At 39.7% G+C, this 21744-nt stretch overlaps 1 protein-coding gene across 2 annotated transcripts in view; it reads right to left on the bottom strand.

Moving 5' to 3' along the window:
* Window positions 1–21744, bottom strand: part of LOC109467630 (rab11 family-interacting protein 1-like) — a 33168-nt gene that overhangs the window by 4580 nt on the left and 6844 nt on the right. For both annotated transcript variants that reach the window (XR_002140096.1, XM_019765662.1), the window contains exons 3-11: window positions 16838–16940; window positions 15384–15530; window positions 11484–11653; window positions 10361–10509; window positions 8285–8425; window positions 7284–7452; window positions 5872–6048; window positions 2474–2640; window positions 1720–1871 (exon numbers count right to left, since the gene is read on the bottom strand). Coding sequence is in view for 1 of the 2 variants with exons in the window: in XM_019765662.1 (XP_019621221.1) it covers window positions 1720–1871; window positions 2474–2640; window positions 5872–6048; window positions 7284–7452; window positions 8285–8425; window positions 10361–10509; window positions 11484–11653; window positions 15384–15530; window positions 16838–16940 (1375 nt within the window). In the remaining variant the exon portion in view is untranslated. The remainder of the gene's footprint in view (window positions 1–1719; window positions 1872–2473; window positions 2641–5871; window positions 6049–7283; window positions 7453–8284; window positions 8426–10360; window positions 10510–11483; window positions 11654–15383; window positions 15531–16837; window positions 16941–21744) is intronic.

Raw genomic sequence — 21744 nt, 5'->3', positions numbered from 1 at the left:
AACATTTTTAGTAACTTTTCCTGAGATCTACATGTAAGTTCACGACATCTACACAGAATGGCTTTAACACCCTTTAATCTAGCAGCTTTCATCAAGAGTTTGGCACTTTCCACCTGACTTTCTACTGGAAGATTATCACACTGCCGACCACATCCCAGCACAATTTGGACGGGAACTATGTCCAACTGTTGATAAAAAGGATGTGCACTAAGTCTTATTAATAAGGCATCGTATTAGTATTAATTTTGGCAGTCTAACTGCTTTGGCGGAAAAGCAAATTTGGTAACTGTATCACTTAGATTTGACTGTATGCCAATCTACTGTGGGTACAAGGCTTAGAGCATAGCAGCAGGAAGCACTGTTTAACAGTTAGTTGCCAGCACTTTGGCAGCAAACTGACAGTGGAGAGTTGCAATTGGTGACACCTTTGAGTTCCTGGATGGAACAATGATTGAAAAAATGAACGACTGCCCAGAGTGTGACAATGATCTGTCTTTTCAAAGTATCACATGTACATGTATGCCCAATATCCTTTCAATTCCAAAAAACTTCCCTTATGCTTTTTGTCTTGCTAAAATTGTAAATTGTATGTAGAGAAAAATAATTTTATGTACAATGTAAGGAACTAAATTGCCACCAAAGCTGTGTAATGCCTGGTTTGGTTTAAAATGTTGCCATCCAAAAGGAAACTGACTTTACCTAATGCAGCCTTTCCAAAGTGGCTACAAGTATCCTAGGGGCAAGTCTTGTTTTAGTCAAGATTTTGACATAACTACATTGCAAATTGTACTAAGTATTGTATTTATAAATTTACAATCTACTCTGTTCTTTACAATCTGTGCCCTTTAATATTTCTTATACTCATAAGCCATTTACTCGTCCTAAACTTTTCAATACGGCTCCAACTTTCAAGTTTTTTAAGTACAGAGTTAATTACAGAAAATAAACATGTAGGTGCTTCGCCCTCAGGCATTTGAGCTACTGGCTTCTGTTCAAATGAAAAAAAAAATGAAACTAGAAAGGCCAATATTTGCTTAGGAGCAAATACAGCGATGGCTTCACCACATTTTACGACATGGTAGGGAAAGAATGAGAAACACAAGGGAAAACAATGGTTTACATTGATATAACTATAATATGAAGTAACATACAACTAAAACAACAGTTGGATAGCTATTCCCTACATTATTGGTTAGGATTTTTAATTGCATAATGCAAACTGTTGATTTTCAAAATAAAAAAAAACGTTCATGCCCCGCATTCCAATGCTGGAGCAGGAAAGCTTGAAATACCTACCAAAACACTTGAATACAGACATACTGTCAGTATGAAAATGCTCTGTGCAGGTGTTAATCAGGTTAAATCCCAACAGCCAATCAGCAAGAAATGCTCTGTGCAGGTGGAAATGCTGTGTGCAAGTGTTAATCAAGTTAAATCCCAACAGCCAATCAGCAAGAAGAATAGAGGAAAGCTGCATGCCTATTGGTTGATGCCCTGCATTCCATTGTGATGACTCATGCCCAAACGTGGTACACAGCACAGTAATACATTTGCTATAACACAGCCAAAAAGCTCAAATAAAACCATTCTAAAAAATTCTGGAAATTGAAACAATCATGATTGTTGAATTTGTGTGTGAACTAGCTAGATGGAAACAGTTATGTTTAAGCAGTATCCATGATAAAAATGGTGTGTCGTGTTGTGTCAGTATTTTCTCACTTGTCGTCCTTCCTGTACGGGTTCTGGAGAATGCGGGGGGTTGTCTCCATGACTCTCACCAGCAGGTCGTCGATGTAATCCTCCAGCTCATGGATGTACGCCTTGTTATCCTGCAGCTTCTCATGCTGACTCCTCACAACTCTCAGCAGCTCCTAACATAGCCACACACAAAACAGACTTTTCAGTACCATGGATTAAAGTAGTACTAACCTCCAGAAGGGGGTGCTATATTCCGACAGGAATTTATTTTAGGAAGTGAAAAATGCATAATATTACTTTACAGTATATACAATTAAATGCCCATTTTGTGTGGGCTGTTTTAGCGCCAACCATAAATGTGAGATAATTGCACAAATATGTTGAAGAGTGGAGAAAACTACAATCAAATGAAGATTTTTGGTGCAAACATAATTATCACACTAGAAAGCTAACATTTGCAAAGCAAATGCATGATGTTTATCTTCGCATATGGTCTGCTTTGTTAATTCTTACTCAAACACATTCGTATATATGGTCACACAGGAGTCTAAATCCCTAGTAGTACTACTATAAAGTTGCAACATGATGTAACTCAACACCAGTTACTATGGTGACAGACGTTAACAAATCAGGTCATTCTCTAGGTCAGAGGTCAGTGTTTGGAATGGAAGAAGAGGAAACGTAGCAAAAACAATATGTTTTCCTTCGGTAAACATAATAATGCCCCTTTAAGAGAAGGAGCAATGATAGCCCTGCCATGTAGTACTGTACAGACCTCCTTGCTCATGTCCTCCCATGTGGACTCCTCTGGTATACACCTGACCTTCTCGTGCCCGGGGTCCCCATGGCTGGGGCGGTAGTACCCCGGGGCAGAGTTAGTCTTGTGCTCCACCTTCTGTTTCACAGGGAACATGGCTGAGTGGATGGTGTGTCTTTTAGAAGCTGAAACATAGGGGCAAAAACATGAAAATAAATAGTTATTTTTCACATTTTACTGTGTGTGTGTGAAATTGGTCTAATATGTATGCATGGCAATCACTCGAGATCTTTATTTGCGATTAGCTAAGATTCGTGTATAGATGTACAGAATCCAAATAGGATGACCGCGTCAGTCCCTACACCTGAGTGAGGAGGGTCGACACGGTAGCCTTCGCATGGATCTGTTTAAGGTGGATAACAGGTTGCGAATCTGAGACCCGCACACTTTGGGGATCCGTCTTCTCCAGTGGCACCATATCCAGGGAGATGTGCTGGTCTAAAACATAATTTTTTATAGTATTCATTAGTAACCTTAAACCTTTAACATTAAAGGCATCTGATGCTATTTCAGGGCACCAAAACTCAATTTTCAAAGTTAATTTTTGGCTCATTCTTTTAATGCACATGTAGTAAGTTGAATCCTGATATCTGTGAGGTAAAAGTGTGATGTTATAGACGGAGAACGGTTGCTTGTTTTGTATCGTAGGCTGGTTCTAGCTATTTAAGGGTGGTACACAAAAAACAAAGGGATTCCACACGTAGCTTGTTTTGAGGATATAAATGCTGGAAGTATGACATAATGACGAAAATGTGCAAAGAAATGGCAGTAAATATCAATATCAGACAGATTTCCTCATACAGAATATTTTTCGTTTTGTTGCCTTCAAATTGCATTGGATGCCTCTGAGCAATATCAATATCAACTTAATACCATTGAATTTATATTCTCCATTTAAAGTAAATGATGACAGCTCACGTTGGCTCCAATGCCATCTTTTACCTGACCCTATTCACACTAGTGCACCTGTCCTGGGCACACCAGACAGGTGATGAAAGTCAACTTAGTTTGGGTTGGCGAACCAGGAGGGATATACAAATGAGCATGGTATGCAAATGAGAGGGTATATAACTTAAAGGTAGAAGGCAATCCATAGAGTGAGTACACAAAGTTTCTGTTGGGGGGTGGGTCGGCAGGAAGGAGGAACAAGAAGCCATAGGCGACAATCTTCCGTGAAGTATTAAATATTGCAACAAAAAGAAGTAGCCATTGGCGACAATTCTCTGTGAAGTGTGATAAATCGAACAAAGAAAAATTGTTTAAACGCGCGTCGGCTCAGTCATCTTAAGACGCAACAACCAATCAGAGATGCGAAATGCCGACACGTGATGCGGGATTTGCATACAGTCTAAACAACGGGGAAGGGCGCGCGATGCCCGAAATATTTTTGCGTCAATATTCAGCGCCGTGTTTCAAGAGATTAATACCGGGAAACAATTTCTTTTCTTGTTTTGAACGCATAAACATGCATTTACGCTAATCTAGTATGATTCAGGGTTACTTTTTTTTTTTACCTGCCATGGCCAGATTATATAAAGATGTGTGTATTGTGTGTACAATCTACAGAAAGAGAAATGTACATCAGGTCCGATCATCCGATTTTCATGTTTCGGTTTTTTGGACTCGGTTCATGAACGTATGTTGGTTTGGCTCCTGGAATGTGCGAATGTGTGAAAAAAAATGACTCCCGGGACTGTCTACAGGGAACACTCGCATATTGCCCAACATTCGCGGTGTATCAGGACAGCGCGACTGGCCAAGCAACCAGTCGGCATTAGCGCAGTCCCTGTAATTAGTAACAGTTGCACATCAATCCGGCCGAAAGCATGATTGTGTAACACAGGCTGCTTCTTCATATACCGGCTCATACTACAAGACGCCTTTACAACTAGCAAATCATAAAATTACCCGATCTACTAGTATGTGCGGTTTACCAGCCCCAGACCACATCCGACCACGAGGCAGAACACATTGATGGGTTGCTCAAAAATATTGTCCATGTTTACAAAGAGCTGCTCCACTAACACTATGGAGCAGCCCAACCCAAAAATATTGGCCATGTGTACAGAGAAGCGGCCAGCATGCTCGTTGCTAGGACGACCGGCCAGTTGCTACGTGACTAAATACACGCCGCCACTAGGTCGCCACAGCCGACCAGTATGAAATCAATAGGATTACGTCATCGGTATTTACATTTCGTAATGTTGACCTCTGACAACCCCACATTTCCGTCCCCATCAGCCTGACCGCGACTTAATTACTACCGGTCACATAAACGGACGACAACATTTCAACGACATGGGGATGTTTCGAAAATAAGCATTTACTCCGATATCAAAACAGCTACGGTAAAAATAAAAAGACGTGCATCATGCAACACCACATGCGAAATTACACAGAAATGCGACGTACGGAAGAATGTGTTTTGGCTGCGAACATCTTCCAAAAAACTTGCCATCTCTTAAGCATGGCCCAAAACATCTGGAACCACTTATCAAAACCACCCCGTATCTGCATGAAGTTCCACCCCCCACTGCTATTCCAAACAACGCGTTTTTCTGGACCATTCCAATTCGCCTCGTAATTGTAGGGGTGCGTCTGCAATATTACATTGACCGCGAAAGCAGCAACGGCAAAAATACACATTCGTGCATCAACACGGGCATGCCCGCAGTCGGCGTATAAAATTGCGTGCCAATTACACAAACAGAACCCAGTGTTTTGACTGCGAACATGAAAAATCAGCTCTTCACAACACTCCGTCCGGAGGTCCTGACCTCCTTCACGGAGTAATAAGGTGGGAAAAGATGGGTATACAGGGTAAAGGGTAGGTGTTCTACATGTAGAATACACATGATGTACAGTACAGATCTTCACTTCCCACTCATTATACATTTCGATCGAAATATTTGTGGATACGCACCATATGCCCACGTTTTGCTTCTTTAGGAATGTATGTCGTAACACTGATTACTGGTTATTTCTAACATCTGATTTAACGGTTCCGGTTGTCATTCTGAGTTTCATTACGAGTTCCTTGCGGCAGATTAACTAGAATTTCATAAGTTCATGGGTACATGTTATAAGCTGCAGATGAAAATGTTGATCTATGTTAACACAACCTGGACACATAAAATTTAACACCATCAACTATTCATAACAAACAACAAATAAGAATATACATAAAAAGCCCGGAGGCATAAAATCTCAGATTTTACTTGTTTGAGATCTGTACTGTATGTTTGGGATGCTACATGTACCTGTACGAATGCAGGAATGGAGAACAAACATCTTTCCAATTGTGATACATGTACAAATGTACGTCTAGCTACTAGAAGTTGATTCCAGTTGCATACCATCTAGGTTTGTCCTCTTGACTCTTCCTATTGCAGGATAGTGTGGAGGTAGTGACATGGGAGGGTGGGGGGTGGTCCTGTGCTCTGTTTTCTTACTTGTGCCATCATCATCATCATCATCAGCTGCTGCGTACGTGTGTTTCCCATTTACACACAGCTGTTTGCAGCTGCCTCCAACTGTCAGATGCAACAACAAAACAAAAGGTACTTTCATGTAGATCTGAATGATAAGGTGAACTGAAAAAGTTTCAGCCGCACTTGGAAATACGGATGATAATTTGGAAGTCAGATTTTGCAAAATTAGGTACATTGATGATTTAATGTCATTTTTGCAAACTTTAAGGCATATAAATGGCATATTCAAACCTTGTAATACAGTTGTACAGTCATACATATAATTTTCAGTCTAACTTTCTGATCCTCAGTTCAAATAAATGAAAAAACGTCCACCGAAACTCAAAATCAAGTCAAATCATTATTTCTTTCCATTTCCTAACATGAGTAGTGCTTACATGTAGTTCTTCATGACAGCTTTAGGCTCATCCTGAAGTGTTTTTCTCGCCTGTAACCTACAGATTTTCAAAGGGGCGTCATCTGGTAAGAAATGAGTTTTGGTGGTTCCAAAGAAAGTTTAATTAGCTGATAGTTAAGGTTCCTTATTCCCAGAAAGCTATTCCCCAAAAGCTGTGTTATGTGGGTGAGGCCACAAACCTTTTTAATACCCTCAAGACATTACAAAAACACTGTACTTCCTGTTTTTTTCACTGTACTTTGAATTTATGTTAGCGGTTTTCGTGGTCACTTCCATACTGCAATCTTATCATAACCACTAACAAATAATTTGCTTTCTTTTTTCTGCACCTTCCGCCACCCTGCACACATCCATTTTTCTCAGACCACTACCTTTTGCTGCTGTGAACATGAAATGATTTACAGTCGTCTTTCTTAGTGGTTTTTCCTCCCATTCTAGATTTTCACATGTCAGCACAATCAACAGCAAATTCAAATGGCAACAAAAATAGGGTATGTTTAGCAAAATTATTCGGGTATATCTCAAGCAGTACATTTTTTTGGCGACGTCTCAGGGAGGAGCCTAATGGTACAGTATTGTGTGCATTTTGCAAGAATTCTAGGATTTGTACAGGAATTTTGTCCACAGGCAAGGAATGTCTCCCAGCTCTGTTTGTTGACATGCCCACATTCCTGGAAACCTTTGGGAAAACCTGTCTGCCCCGGTGCTCTACTTTCTGTCACCCCGGGGCTCGTTTACTATACACTTTGGGGAGGGTAGTGTACCAAGGCTTCCTCAAAATCATGAAATCATGGCAGTGTCATGCAAACAACAACCACCTTTGCCATGGCAATGTTTTCATTTACACCAGTCTTGTTGTACTAGGGACGAGAAAGATTACCCAGGTAGTCTTCTGCTAGTTGTTTTGTGTGGACTGCTTCAGGTGAGGACATGTGCCTCTCTCTCTGTAAGGCAGGGCTGGACCCAGCTCTGTCTCTGTGCAGCAGTCTGGCAGACAGCGGCCCCAGACTGAAGGTGCGGTGGTGCTTTGTCTTGCCAGGAGAACTGGTCTGAACCAGGTGAACAGGACAGAGTTAGTGATCTAACTCAGTTTGATTCCAATACAGAAATAGCATCTACTCTAAAAATCTTTGTATCGTAAGACAGTTTAGTATTCATTGCAATGGCACATATTCACAAACAACAAATTGACAATGTTCTGGAAAAATACAGTATGGTATCTGTCTTCCATCTTTTTCACATGATTTCAGATGCATGTAATATGCTTTGTAAATGTAATGGCTATTTTCGAAGATACATATACATGTAATATGCTTTGTAATGGCTATTTTTGCCAACTGAAGTTTGTACACTCCATCTTGCATAGTGTGGCAGGATCATGCATTTGCATCACAGTGCCTGTTGAGCATATATTCCACACATCTTTAATTTATACCAATACAAACTGCTGTCAAACATATATTTGTACAAGTTCCTTCTTAACCCTTGTCCTGCTGGCATTCCTGGCACATTATTTTGCAATAATTTCATGTCTTAATTAGATCATAGACCCCCACTTTTTTTTGCATAGTTACTTCTGCACACAATGCGTTTCGCTGCGGTGTGATGCGTTGCACAAGAAATCCCCCAAAATCCTACCTATACAGGGTGTTATGTATGTGCAGAACAACAATTGTTGTGCACTGCAGGATAAGTCTTGATTTTATAAATACTGGATCAAGACCCTCTAGGGGTATAATGTCTAGGTGAGATCAAGGTGTACGGCTAAGTACAGCCAGTGGTGGAGGTGAAACAAAACTTAACTATCTGAGGTACAAAGTGATAAAAATAAGGGGGAAAAAATTCCTCAAATTTTCCTGAAGATAGTGGAGAAGAACCAACCTGCAGCTTCTCCAGGCTGGCATTCCTGAGTGAGAACTTGGCAGTTTTCTTACTGCTCCCAAACACTTCACTGTCATTACTGGCCAGACTTTCCTGAGAAATGGCTGGTGAAGAAGGCAAGCTGGACCGCACAACCTCATCCTGTACAACAACCAACATTTACATACATGTACATGTATACAATACAACATTCTACCTACATGTACTACTGGTATTTCATCCTCTACAACAACCAACATTTACTGTACTATATACATTCTACCTAGCACTGGTATTTCATGCTGTAGAACAGTCAACAACTCTTCATGGTGTTTATACATTCTAGCTAGCACTGGTACTTCATCCTGTAGAACAACCAACATTTACATTACATTCTACCTAGCACTACACAAGGTATTTCATCCTATAGAACAACCAACATTTAAAATACATTCTAGCTAGCACTGGTACTTCATCCTGTAGAGCAGTCAACAGCTGTTCATGTGTATGTTCTACTAGTACTTTATGCTACAGAACAGCCAATGTTCAAGTATGTTCTACCTAGAACTGGTACAGTGGAATAGACAGGAACAACTGTGTACATTCTACCAATTACTTGTACCAGCACTTTGGACTTAGTGACCAGATAAAAAAAAGTATTCTAAGTCTATTGAGTACAGAGGAAGAAACTGAATGTTGAATGGTTACTAAGACTTCTACTCTGTGAAATATTATTTTCCAAGACTTTTCTACGACACAACTGTTGTCTTGAATAAAAAGTACTGGGTTAATGGAAGTGCCCTTGCATTACAGTACATGTGAGAGCCAAATTCTGAATTTGTAGTAACAGTTAAATTGGCAGTTAAAGACATATTTGTAGACAGTCTAATGCGAAAAATGTACCAAAGGATAAGGCCACACCAATTTAATTTGTTGTTTCTTGGATTTTTTCAGAAAAAAATCAGGAGCGACAGGGCGAAAAACAAACAAACATGATAGCCAGAAATGTTACAATATGAGCCATGAAGTGAACATACCAGGCTGGTTTATAATTAAAACAATAGATGTGAACTTTTAACTAGAGTTCCCTGATCTCATACCTTCGCCAAATGATGTTAATCTTTATGGCTGACAAATTATAGATTATTCCCCTTGATTGTGCAAATAGGATCCTCATTTTCATGAATTATATCAGTTTACCATATTCTCAACCAAAAGGCAGTCTTATATTAACAAACAATGCCATTCTAGCATTTTCTCTTAAATTATGCAAATGAGGTCCTAATTTGAATACATTGTGTTTAAATAATGTTCACCTTGAATAAACTTTCAAATACCATAAGTATGAAATTCCAGATAGTTATCATTACAGAATTATAACATTTTCTCATTAATTATGCAAATTAAGTCTTTTTTACATAATCAATATCTGCCTGTGTTTATCTCGTTCTCAATTACCAATGTCAAAAGCTTCATAGTCCTATGATGGAATGCAGCTGATTTATAGAATTTTCCCATAAATTATGCAAATTACATCCATATTTGCATAATTGTTACATAATTATATTAAGCTACCTGCATACCAAAAATCATGACGATCCGTCAACTGCTTCTTGAGTTATGCTCTTTTGAATATTTTCAAACAGATAGTCCTGCAGTTCCAGAGCAAGCCGCTAGGGGGCCCAAACTCACATCATTTTGAGGTCTCATTAAGACCTACCCACCTACCAAGTATCAAAACAATCCATCAAAGCCTTCTCAAGTTATAGTGTTTACAGACGGACGGACACACACACACATACATGAACGCCTCTGAAAACATAACCTTCTTGGCGAAGGTAATGAAACAAAGTTACATTGAAAAACTGAAAAAGTAAGAAGAAAAGGCCTTTTTTCAAAGGTTGGGGCCAAAATATGTCTTTCATTGAGCATTTTGCAGTTATTGGAACCCAAAAAAATTTATTTTTTTTGCAAATCAGAAAAAAATGGACAGGGCGATCTGAGAAGCACCAAATTGAATTGGTGTGGCCTAAGGACAAGATGTAAGTCACAGCATGAAACCTGTACATATCATACTAAATGTACTACATGATGTACCTTGTGAGTTCTGTTATCTGGTGTGCCTACAGGAGTGTGGTTGTTGTTGACAGAAGCCTCCGAGAATGCTGAGTCTTTCCGAGACCGCGGTCTGAGCGCACGTGGGTCTGACGTGAGAGACATGGTGCGGACAAGCTTCAACTTCTCACCTACATGGTATTGGTACAAGAAAGCCCACTCAAAATTCTTGCAATGATTTCCTGAGAACACGATGACATTTGATGAAGATTACTAAAAAATACAGTCAAACTTGGTCCAACGACCATGTCCATAAAACCACCATCAGCCTAAGATGACCTGTTTATGCCAGTCCTGAATTTTTTCTCCATAGTCCACATGTCTTCTGTGACCGCGACCACCACAAGTTGGGATTAAAGATGGCACCGAGAAGGTCATGTCGGGTCATAGGGACAGCTTACTTTTGTGCGGGGAAAAGACAACTTTCTCGCTACCGCTATTGTTCTAAACTTGATTTTCCTTTGTGTTTTGAAACAATCCAAGCTCACGATCGTGAGGACAAAAAGTGTCAACTGGGATTTCAGACAAATTTCTACATGCAGCTAGTGCTTCAATCTTGTTTTTCCTTTGTAAATCCAGGTAAATTGTGTTTTGAAACCCAAGGCAAGCGCGCAATCCTGTGGAACAACGAAAAATATTTGCGAACAGCGAGGTTTCAAAGGTCTTCAAGCAACTTTCCACCCAGTTCAGTTTAAAATGTGGTGATCTCAAGCAGCGTCCAGTTATTTCAGTACAAATGCGATGGAAAGCAAACCAAAGTTGGGGCAGAAGACGGTGATGCTATGAGAGAAGTTAGAGGTACAAAATAAATGTAATCTGGTGGTACGATAAAATCATGTGGAGTACCAGGTAGTCACGTTGCCTTGCACCGTTACAAGTACATCACGAACAACATACACATTTTACATCTTAGAGTTATTATTGTACCAAGAATAAGTTTTGTTCGGGAGCAGTACGATGGGGTCATTAAAAACAAATGTTTGGTCAAAATGAATGACTCAAAATTATGTTCTGAGCACAAAGAATAAATGAATAATAAATACATAAATAATAGAAAGAAATAATAATTCTGCTGCTGCTGTGATGTCCAGTGTTGTTGACTGACCCATGGTAGTGGCCATGCCCTTGATGGACGGAGTACGTTTGACCTTCTTCTTCCCACTCAGCTCGCTGGTACTGCTGGCCAGACTGTTCCTCAGGAAACTGACCGACACTTCCAGCTCTCCACGCTTCTTGGTCTCCTTCTTTCCTGGTCTGTTATGGAGTTCATACCACCTGAAGGAACCATGAAAATATCACATCAGGGCTCAAAATTCATTTTTAGGAATAGGTGCACTCATGCACCCAACCTACAAAATTAGGTGCACAAAAAACTTTTATGTGCACCATATAAAATGAATCTTACTGCTCATAGGCCTCTTCTGAGCTTGAATCTGAAATGGGAGCTAAACTTCAAAATCTTAAACAACTACGACAACAAAGATTTTATTATTTTTCTAACACTTAGATGCCAAGAATATGCTTACTATTATAATTTATACATTTGATATGTACAAAAAGACCTACAAAACCCACCAGTGCACTCACAGAATAAATTTGGGTGCACAGCTTCAATTTTGGGTGCACTATAAGGTGCACATGCACCCAGTATTTCGAGCCCTAACATGTAGCCAAGGCTATAACACAAGCCCACAGATAAGATGACAATCATTGTTCCTACATGTACATGTACATGTAATACATTTTGTATCTTTGTGCAGGTAGAGAGAAAACTATATTTTCTCACAGCATATACCAAATAGAATCATTATTTTATGAGAGTAGACTGTGATATGTCTAAAAGGGAAAGAAATACATTTTCAGTATCATCTGTAAGTTTGAAATCAAAGCATATATGGCAGAATCATTTGGTGTCAAATACTGGGAACACACAGGATTCATGGGGTAATTTGGCCTGGGATTTTGACTGCATTATGTCACTGTCATGGTTTTATGGTTACAGCTCCCAATGAAACAAGTTCAATCCTGTTCCCAATAGTACATGGTGCAGTACATTCTGCTGATGTGCTCAGTTTTAGAACTACCATAGACCAACATACTGTATAAGCAAAGACCCGAGGATTAAAACTATTAAGTAACTAGAGTTCCCCGATCTCATACCTTCGCCAAATGGTGTTAATCTTTATGACTGCCAAATTATAGATTATTCCCCCCTGATATAACAAATAGGATCCTCATTTTCATGAATTATATCATTTTATCATATTCTCAACCAAAGGACAGTCTTATATTAACAAACAATGCCATTTTAGCATTTCCTCATAAATTATGCAAATGAGGTCCTGATTTGAATACATTATGTTTAATGATGTTCACCTTCACTTATGTTTCAAATATCACAAGTATGAAATTCCAGGCAGTTAGCATTGCATAATTATAAAATTTTCTCATTAATTATGCAAATTAAGTCTTCATTTACATAATCAATATCTGCCTGTGTTTCTCTTTTTCTCAATTACCAATTTCACAAGCCTCAATAGTCCTATCATGGAATACAGCTGATTTATAGAATTTCTCCATAAATTATGCAAATTACATCCATATTTGCATAATTGTCACATAATTATATCAAGCATCACGTAAGCTACCTACATACCAAAAATCACGACGATCCGTCAACCGGTTCTTGAGTTATCCTCTTTTGAATAATTTCAAACATGTAGCCCTGCAGTTCCAGAGCAAGCTGCTAGGGGGCCCAAACTCACGTCACTTCTTCCCCAGCACAAGAGCTATCTACCATCTAAATTTCGTCACCCTAGCATGTCTAGATCATGAGATATCAAAACCGGAAGTTCAGCTGCAGTACCATAACAAGACGCTAGGGGGTCCAAAATCTAATCATTTTGAGGTCTCATCAAGACCTACCTACCTACCAAGTATCAAGACAATCCCTCAAGGCCTTCTCAAGTTATCGTGTTTACACACACACACACACACACATACACGAACGCCTCTGAAAACATAACCTTCTTGGCGAAGGTAAAAATATAAGGGCAAGTGCTAGTTGATAAAGTGGTGGTATGTCAGGGCTCAAAATACTGGGTGCATATGTGCACCTTAGTGCACCCAAAATTGAAACAGAGTTGTGCACCTAATTTTTTTCTGTGGGTACACTGGTGCACCCAAATATTTTTGTAGGAATTTTTAACATGAGAAGTGTATAATAGTATACCGGATATTCTTGGTCTCTAAATATCAGAAAAATAATAAAATCTTTGTTGTAGTAATGTTTCAGATTTTGAAGTTAGCTCTCATTTTAGATTCCAGCTCAGAAGAGAAGCAGTAAGATCTGTAATTAGGTTTTGTTTTATTTGGTGCACCCAAACAAAATTTTGTTCACCTAATGTTTTAGGTTGAGTGCACCAGTGCACCTATTCCCAAAAATGAATTTCGAGCCCTGAACATTGACCAATATACTGTATAAGCAAAGGCCTGAGGATGGAAACTATCAAGTAAGGGCAAGTGCTAGTTGATACAGTGGTGGTATGTCAGGGATCGAAATTCATTTTTTTGATTAGGTGCACTGGTGCACCTAACCAAAAATATTAGGTGCACCAAAAAAAATTTGGGTGCACCACATATTTCCAGTAGTACATTAATAAGTTAAATATTACTAATATCAAATTAATATTCCACACGTAAAGAATGCTAAAAATGATCGTAGCAAGAGTGGAAATTGCATCGCTATGGAAATAACACAGTAATGATTTTACCGAAAAAAAGGCAAATTAGGATTCCGAGATCGAAAAAAAATATTTAAAAAAATCTAGAAATGAAAAAAAAAAATCACACAAAGCCTCAGTCTTTTTGTTCACCTAATGTTTTAGGTTGAGTGCACCAGTGCACCTATTCCCAAAAATGAATTTCGAGCCCTGAACATTGACCAATATACTGTATAAGCAAAGGCCTGAGGATGGAAACTATCAAGTAAGGGCAAGTGCTAGTTGATACAGTGGTGGTATGTCAGGGATCGAAATTCATTTTTTTGATTAGGTGCACTGGTGCACCTAACCAAAAATATTAGGTGCACCAAAAAAAATTTGGGTGCACCACATATTTCCTCGGTTGATTCGGTTTCGGAATCCGACTCTGATGACCCGGAACTGGACACGGAAGGAGCTCGGGAGGGCCCGGGAGTGTTGTCTGCTGCCGAGAGCACATGGCCGCCCCCCTCCCCCTCTGTCTCGGCGCTCCCACGGCACGGTCTGTCCACTTCTCGCTTGTCCGGGCGTGTTTCCCGTTGGTTTCCAGCTTCATCGCTTCCTTGGGGGTTTTAAAGAGCTTGGGCTGATGTTGTTGCCACATCTCTTTCGTCGTCATCACGATCGGACCTCGGCTGAAGGAACCGTAGAAGCGAAGTCTGTCTCGACATACTTGTTTTGCTTTGTCATCCACGAATTTCATGGCCGAATTTTGTCGACACCCGGGTTTTGACGATGTGACCTCGAAGATTACCGAAGTCAAGCGAAAAATGCACGAAAACAACATTTTGTCACATGACATGTCCCCGAGGTAACTCCCAAAAAGCGTCGGAAAGTTCCGGAAGCGAGTTCGCGATGTTTTGGTCACATGACTATCAAGAAACCGGGGAACGAGAAAGAAGAGATCTCTTGTCCAGTGTTGTAGTCGGGATCCGGAAGTTGGTGGGTAACGCGATGTCGGCACTGCGCCGACACATTTTCGGGCTTTAAAAACGGAAGTAAACCTAATTCTATCTCAAGAATTTCAAACAAGCAGTGCATCAAATGTTTTTTATTATTTTATTCCATCACAGCAATGTTGGAATTACAGTGTTTTGTACCTTTACCGTACTTAATACTACAAAAATATTTAGGTGCACCGGTGCACCCACAGTCAAAAATTGGGTGCACCGATCCAAATTTGGGTGCACTAATGTGCACATGCACCCATTATTTCGATCCCTGTATGTTAATGTGCTGCTTACCTTCTGAGTGGTCCATTGGTCACACGCATGTTTGTCAGAGGGAGTGTCACATGACCCAGAAAATCATCGCTGCCAAATAAGCTGCGATGGTAGATATTCAGCTGAACAGATGCCCCATCGAGATTTCCACTGTAGTTACCCAGGCACCTGCAATGTGAGAGAACAGCCAGTGTTAGAAAACTGCTGAACTCCCCCTCCTACATGTATCTCTGTCACAGCTACATCACTCTTACTGTCCTTTGTGCCGAATGACAGCTATATCACCCTTACTGTCACTGTCCTTGGTACTGAATGACAGCTATATCACCCTTACTGTCCTTGGTGGCGAATGACAGCTACATCACCCGTACTGTCCTTGGTGCGGAATGACAGCTATATCACCCTTACTGTCCTTGGTACTGATTACTGAACGACAGCTACATCACCCTTACTGTCCTTGGTGCTGAATGACAGCTACATCACCCTTACTGTCCTTGGTGTTGAATGGCAGCTATATCACCTTACTGTCCTTGGTGTTGAATGGCAGCTACATCACCCTTACTGTCCTTGGTGCTGAATTACTGTCCTTGGTGCTGAATGACAGCTATATCACCCTTACTGATCTTGGTGCTGAATGGCAACTATATCCTCCTTACTGTCCTTGATGCTGAGTGACAGTTATATCATCCTTACTGTTCTTGGTACTGAATGATAGCTATATCATCCTTACTGTTCTTGGTACTGAAATGACTAGCTATATCACCCTTACTGTCCTAGGTACTGAATGATAGCTATATCACCCTTACTGTCCTTGGTACTGAATGACAGCTATATCACCCTTACTGTCCTTGGTACTGAATGACAGCTATATCACCCTTACTGTCCTTGGTACTGAATGACAGCTAAATCATCCTTACTTTTCTTGATGCTTGATGGCAGCTACATCACACTTACTATTCTTGGTACTGAATGACAGCTAAATCATCCTTACTGTTCTTGGTACTGAATGGCAGCTAAATTATCCTTACTGTCCTTGGTACTGAATGACAGCTATATCACCCTTACTGTCCTTGGTACTGAATGATAGCTACATCACCCTTACTGTTCTTGATGCTTGATGGCAGCTACATCACACTTACTATTCTTGGTACTGAAATGACAGCTAAATCATCCTTACTGTTGAACTTCTAGCTTGGTACTGAGTGACAGCTACATCTATATCACCCTTACTGTTCTTGATGCTTGATGGCAGCTACATCACACTTACTATTCTTGGTACTGAATGATAGCTAAATCATCCTTACTGTTCTTGGTACTGAATGACAGCTATATCACCCTTACTGTTCTAGCTTGGTACTGAGTGACAGCTACATGTATGTCATCCTTACTGTTCTTGATACTTGATGGCAGCTACATCACACTTACTTGGTACTGAATGACAGTAACTAGACTTTTTTGCCTTGGTAAGTACGTACAAGTCACACTCCTCGTTCCATCCTGGGGTGACAGTCTTCTCAGCGACAGATGTCAGGAATTTCTCCTTCCCCAGTGTGATGGTGACATATGCATCGTTTGTACCTGGAGAAAAAAGCCAACTTTATTAGCATATAATTAAAGATCAGAAATTGTACCTGCCACAACCATTGATCTGGATACATACAATGCCATCTGAGTAGCTACATGTATGTAACATATAATATGTTATGCTGTACAACATTGTGGGTATTGTAGGCAAATTTTTTCTATCCTTGGGATTTATGATGCTAACAAACTAATGAGCATTTTTATTTATTTTTTGCTTGTTTGGGATGGTAGGTGATAGTAAGTTATCTCAAGACTACAGTCAAACCTGCCTATAGTGGTCACTCAAGGGACTGGCCAAATCTGACCACTATGGCCAGGTGACCACTATAGAGAAAATGCCGTTTAGTTGCCACCCCCCCCCACACACACACAAGTGACACGATTTCAGTACCAACAAAAATGCCTTTATTCTCATGAAAACATTACATCACTATAAAAGCATTCTCATAAAAGATACAGAATCAATGATTGTCATTTACATGTACTAGTACTTGACATGAACATGTGTTCATGTGCCTAAAGAAAGAAAGAAGTCAACCAACAAAGTTTGACACTAAACTACATGTGCAAATTTATACATTAAAAATATTTATACAATTAAAATTGTCTGAAGAGACCGGTATCGCGATGTTTTTTGATCTTTGGTGAGTGCTTCGCGTGACCAACACACGCCACAAAAGTTGTAAAATTTCTTTCTTCAGTTCGTTTCCGATCGTTTTTGGACATCAAAACGTAGCGGCAAGTTTCCTTTGTTTACGTCGGCTTGGGTTTCTTCCAGCGTCGGTAGTCTTGCCTCTGCCATTATGCCAATGTGGTAATCAACAGAAAAGTCGGTCCGTTTAGTCGGTCCTTTTATTAAAAAATAAAAAGTAGTCTTAAATTTGCATCGTAAGATATCAGCACTAATGATTTTTGACTGTTTTGATACTGTAATCGGGAATCAAGCCTACGGCCATAATAATCCCCGTCATGGTAGCGCCCCGAATAGCGATAATTTATAATTTATCCAAAATATTTTGCAGAAAACATAGTCGCTAGGATATAAGATTTTATCGGGTTCACTTTATTACAAGTTTTGCTTTTGTTTTGGTTGTAAAACGCTAAAAATAGCGTGGCAAATTTTTTATGCAAACCCACGCCGCGTCTCCCACACACTTCCGGGTTTGTTTTCACCGTCAAAAATACGCAAAACGAACTACAAACCCGCATTCAAAATTATATTTTCGTAAAAATTCTTTTGATTATGTACTTCTGTACTTGGAGGTCGTTATGTAGTCGCAAATAACAGCGTTCTTTGTCTTATTTTCGGCATACAACTATCGTAAGATTTACATTTTTTGGGGTACGCGGTAGTGCTGACCCACAATGCAATGCAACCAATCAGAGCAGAGGTTATTTGAGGTGAACTACGTAATACAGTTACGTAAACCAATCAGAAATGCGTAGTACGAATACGTCATGCAAGATTTGCATACAGCACATGTTCCAGCCGACCCAACATGGCGCCTTGTTCCCACTCGCACGGCGCGAGGCGCATTAATGACATGGTAACGCTGTGTTTTACGGGGCAAATGCTGGAGAACGAACTTTATTTCATTTTTAAAAATGCGCTTTCCAAGTTCATGCATGAAAAAATTGTTAGAAATCAAACGGTTCAATGTCAGGTCTTCCGATAACGAGGAGGTTTATTGTCGGTAACCAAACGCAAGCTACAGAAGCAAGGAGCAGAAAATTATGAATCGAAGTTCCGTCCCATAATTTTAGGCACAGTTATAATCCACTCTGGCGGCCGGAAAATCATCACAAGGTTCATTATAATTTACGGCCATACCCCGAGGGGACGTGGCGTCACGGCCGGCCGTGGTGCTAGCGGCCGCGGGTCACGGTCAGCCGTGACCGCTATCGGCGATATTGATAGCCGGCGGGACCGGAATGGGGTGACCGCTGACCACGTTGAACAGGTGACCGCTATAGGTACAATTCTTAATGCTTACGTCAATGGGAAAAATTCAAGGGACCGGCAAAACCCGACCGCTATGGCCGAGTGACCGCTTTCTCAAGGTGACCGCTAGTACAGGTTTGACTGTACTATGGTTTGCTCTGCTCTGAACTCTCTGGTCACGTACACACTTACATACTCTCACCTCTCTATTAAACGTACCAGTACGTTTATTTTTTTTCGCCTCAAAATCCACCCGGTACATTCTTATTTTAGACGGTACGTTTATTTCTTTTTTTTCAAAATCGGAAAAGTTCCGGGAAAATTTGCGGTCCTGAACGTAAAATGACAAAAAAAACACCACTTCTCCCAGCCGACAGCAATTGAAAATGTCCCGGTACGTTCTGTTTTGCACGGTACGTTTACGAAGTTTTCAAAATCACGGCAAGTCTAAGAACATATTACCTCCCTTTTACATGTAAATTATATTTGGGAACACATATTGTGTTGAAAATATGAATTATAACGGGCGTTATGTAAAGAAAAATTTGCAACATTTTTCACGCAACATGCACACACATCTCACTCAAAACTCCTTGGTCAGAACGATCTTTTTCTTGGGACTATGTTAAAATAATACCACAAAACAATGCATTCTAGCAATTACAACATGTGATACTCTCAAAAAGTCGAAAATCCTACCACAAATATGAAAATTTAGCGCTGGAAAAAGTCCAATTCTCATGCAGTGAAATACGTAAACATGCAGTTTCTCACGGTCGGCAGAGCTCATTTTTTGTAGGGGGGGGCAATTATTTATATTCTTTGTAATTATAGATAAAACTCTTTCTCAAATATAGACAAAAGCAATTTGCAATTAACAAAGCTAATTATCATGTAAAAGACCAAAAACAGGAGTATAATTGCAGTCTAATGTATGAACTTTCACAGAGAAATATTTTGCAAAAAGTGTCCCCCCTTCAAAAAGAATGTCTCAGTTTTTTCTCTAAGAACTGAGTTCTAAACTTGAAGCCCCGCCTCTGCTCATTTGCATACTCACTGGACACACTTCAAAGCGTAGCAGGGTAACATAAAACCCTTGACTCTGGACTGTTGTGAAATGCAATGTGTTACAATGTTGCCATTTGTTTTAACTATGATTATGATGTAGCATTGATCATTTACTTTGGTAAAAAGAGAAATATGCAATGCATAAATGGAAATTTGGGAAAGATAAAAAAGAAATAATTATGTTTAAGTCACTTTAACATTAAATACTTGTCGATGATTATAAATTCTTTTGCAAATGGCTTTTACAAACTAGTATCACAATTTGTATAGCGCAATTATGTTAAGCATATGTTCAACTTCATGAGCTCTAAATGAAATCTTACTGATAGTTACCAAGCTGTAAAAAATCTACTCTTATTTCAAAACTTCATATTACTGTCCCTGCTGATGTAAGATACAGTATGCAATGCAATGATCAACAACAAATTGTATGAATGCAGAGAAGTCATATAAAATTGATGTATGACAGTGTAATATATATTACACAGCAAGTGATGCATATACTCCTCAAAAGCCTGTAAGAATACAGGCTGTTGAATTTGATAATTTTCCAGGGGGCACATTTATTTTAGGGGTATATTTATTAGGTTTTGAAGATTTGTTGGGGGAATCATATTCAAGGGGGTATGTTTATTCAGGACCTGTCAATAGTTGAAAGTGACAAGGTCATATAGACGCACACATACATACACCATGAGAACACATTTTTGGAGCATAGACGTTGCTTGTCAATTTTTAAAATTTTCCGGGGGGTACTTTTATTACATTTTGAAGATTTGTCCGGGGGGTACTTTTATTCCAGGGGGTACTTTTATTCGAGAGGTGAGAGTATCTTGAATAACTGATCTTGAATAACTGATCATCTACATGTGTGAAACTCACACACCTGTATTGTGTATTAAGATTGACCCATCTTTTTCTTGTATCATTACTGTTAACATTGCTGTTAATGTGATCTGAAATTTTCAGCAGTTGTTATGATCATCATGCATCACATACTTCCTGGAGGTTTGGAATCTCAGATTTCTTGTTGTTAATATATGTACAGATGCAGAAACATTTTACCCAACAGTATTCAGAAGATATGTCATATTATGATTAACAACATCCTAGAATAGTTCCAATTCTGACGAGATGGGGCAGCGTGCAAAATACCTGGTTGCCCAGTTGCCCCGGGCAACCAAATTTTTCTTGGGGCAACCTATTTTTGAACCTACGTAGCCTAGTGTGCTACCTGAATTTTAAGAATGCCCCCCCCTCCCAATCATGCCCACTTGGCTTGCACCACTGTATCTGGAAGATGCTTTTTAATTTTAGGTATTAATGGCTATTACTAGTATCAGTTAACTAAAGGCTGTTAGAAATATTGTCAAAGGCTTATGTATGTAAATTTACTTAATTTGAGGAAAGTAGTAACTTATAGGTGGGGCAACCTAAAATTCTGATGGGCAACCTAATTTTTGCCGTAGGTTGCCCACTGGGCAACCTGGTTCAAAAAGTATTTGTACTGACTGTGGGGTCCCTGTAGAATTGGATATTACTGTGGCGTGGTGCACATCACAGTCCCTTAACACCAGCATAATCAGATTGCCAACAGAAATCAATGAATGATGCAAGTTGTCACCATTGTAAGCAGCAGAAATGGACCAGGCAGGGCTTAAAATATGTATTGGCTGCCTTCAGGGTGGAAATAAAAATCAGAAGTACCTCCCACAGGAGGTAATGTATCATGTATTGAGATATGTACAGTCATACACAATAAAAATATGGTACAGAACGTACTTCACC

The sequence above is a fragment of the Branchiostoma belcheri genome, unplaced genomic scaffold, assembly GCF_001625305.1.
Source record: "Branchiostoma belcheri isolate BF01 breed outbred unplaced genomic scaffold, Haploidv18h27 scaffold185, whole genome shotgun sequence".
Taxonomy (NCBI): domain Eukaryota; kingdom Metazoa; phylum Chordata; class Leptocardii; order Amphioxiformes; family Branchiostomatidae; genus Branchiostoma; species Branchiostoma belcheri.
This window is presented reverse-complemented; position numbering and strand designations above follow the sequence as displayed.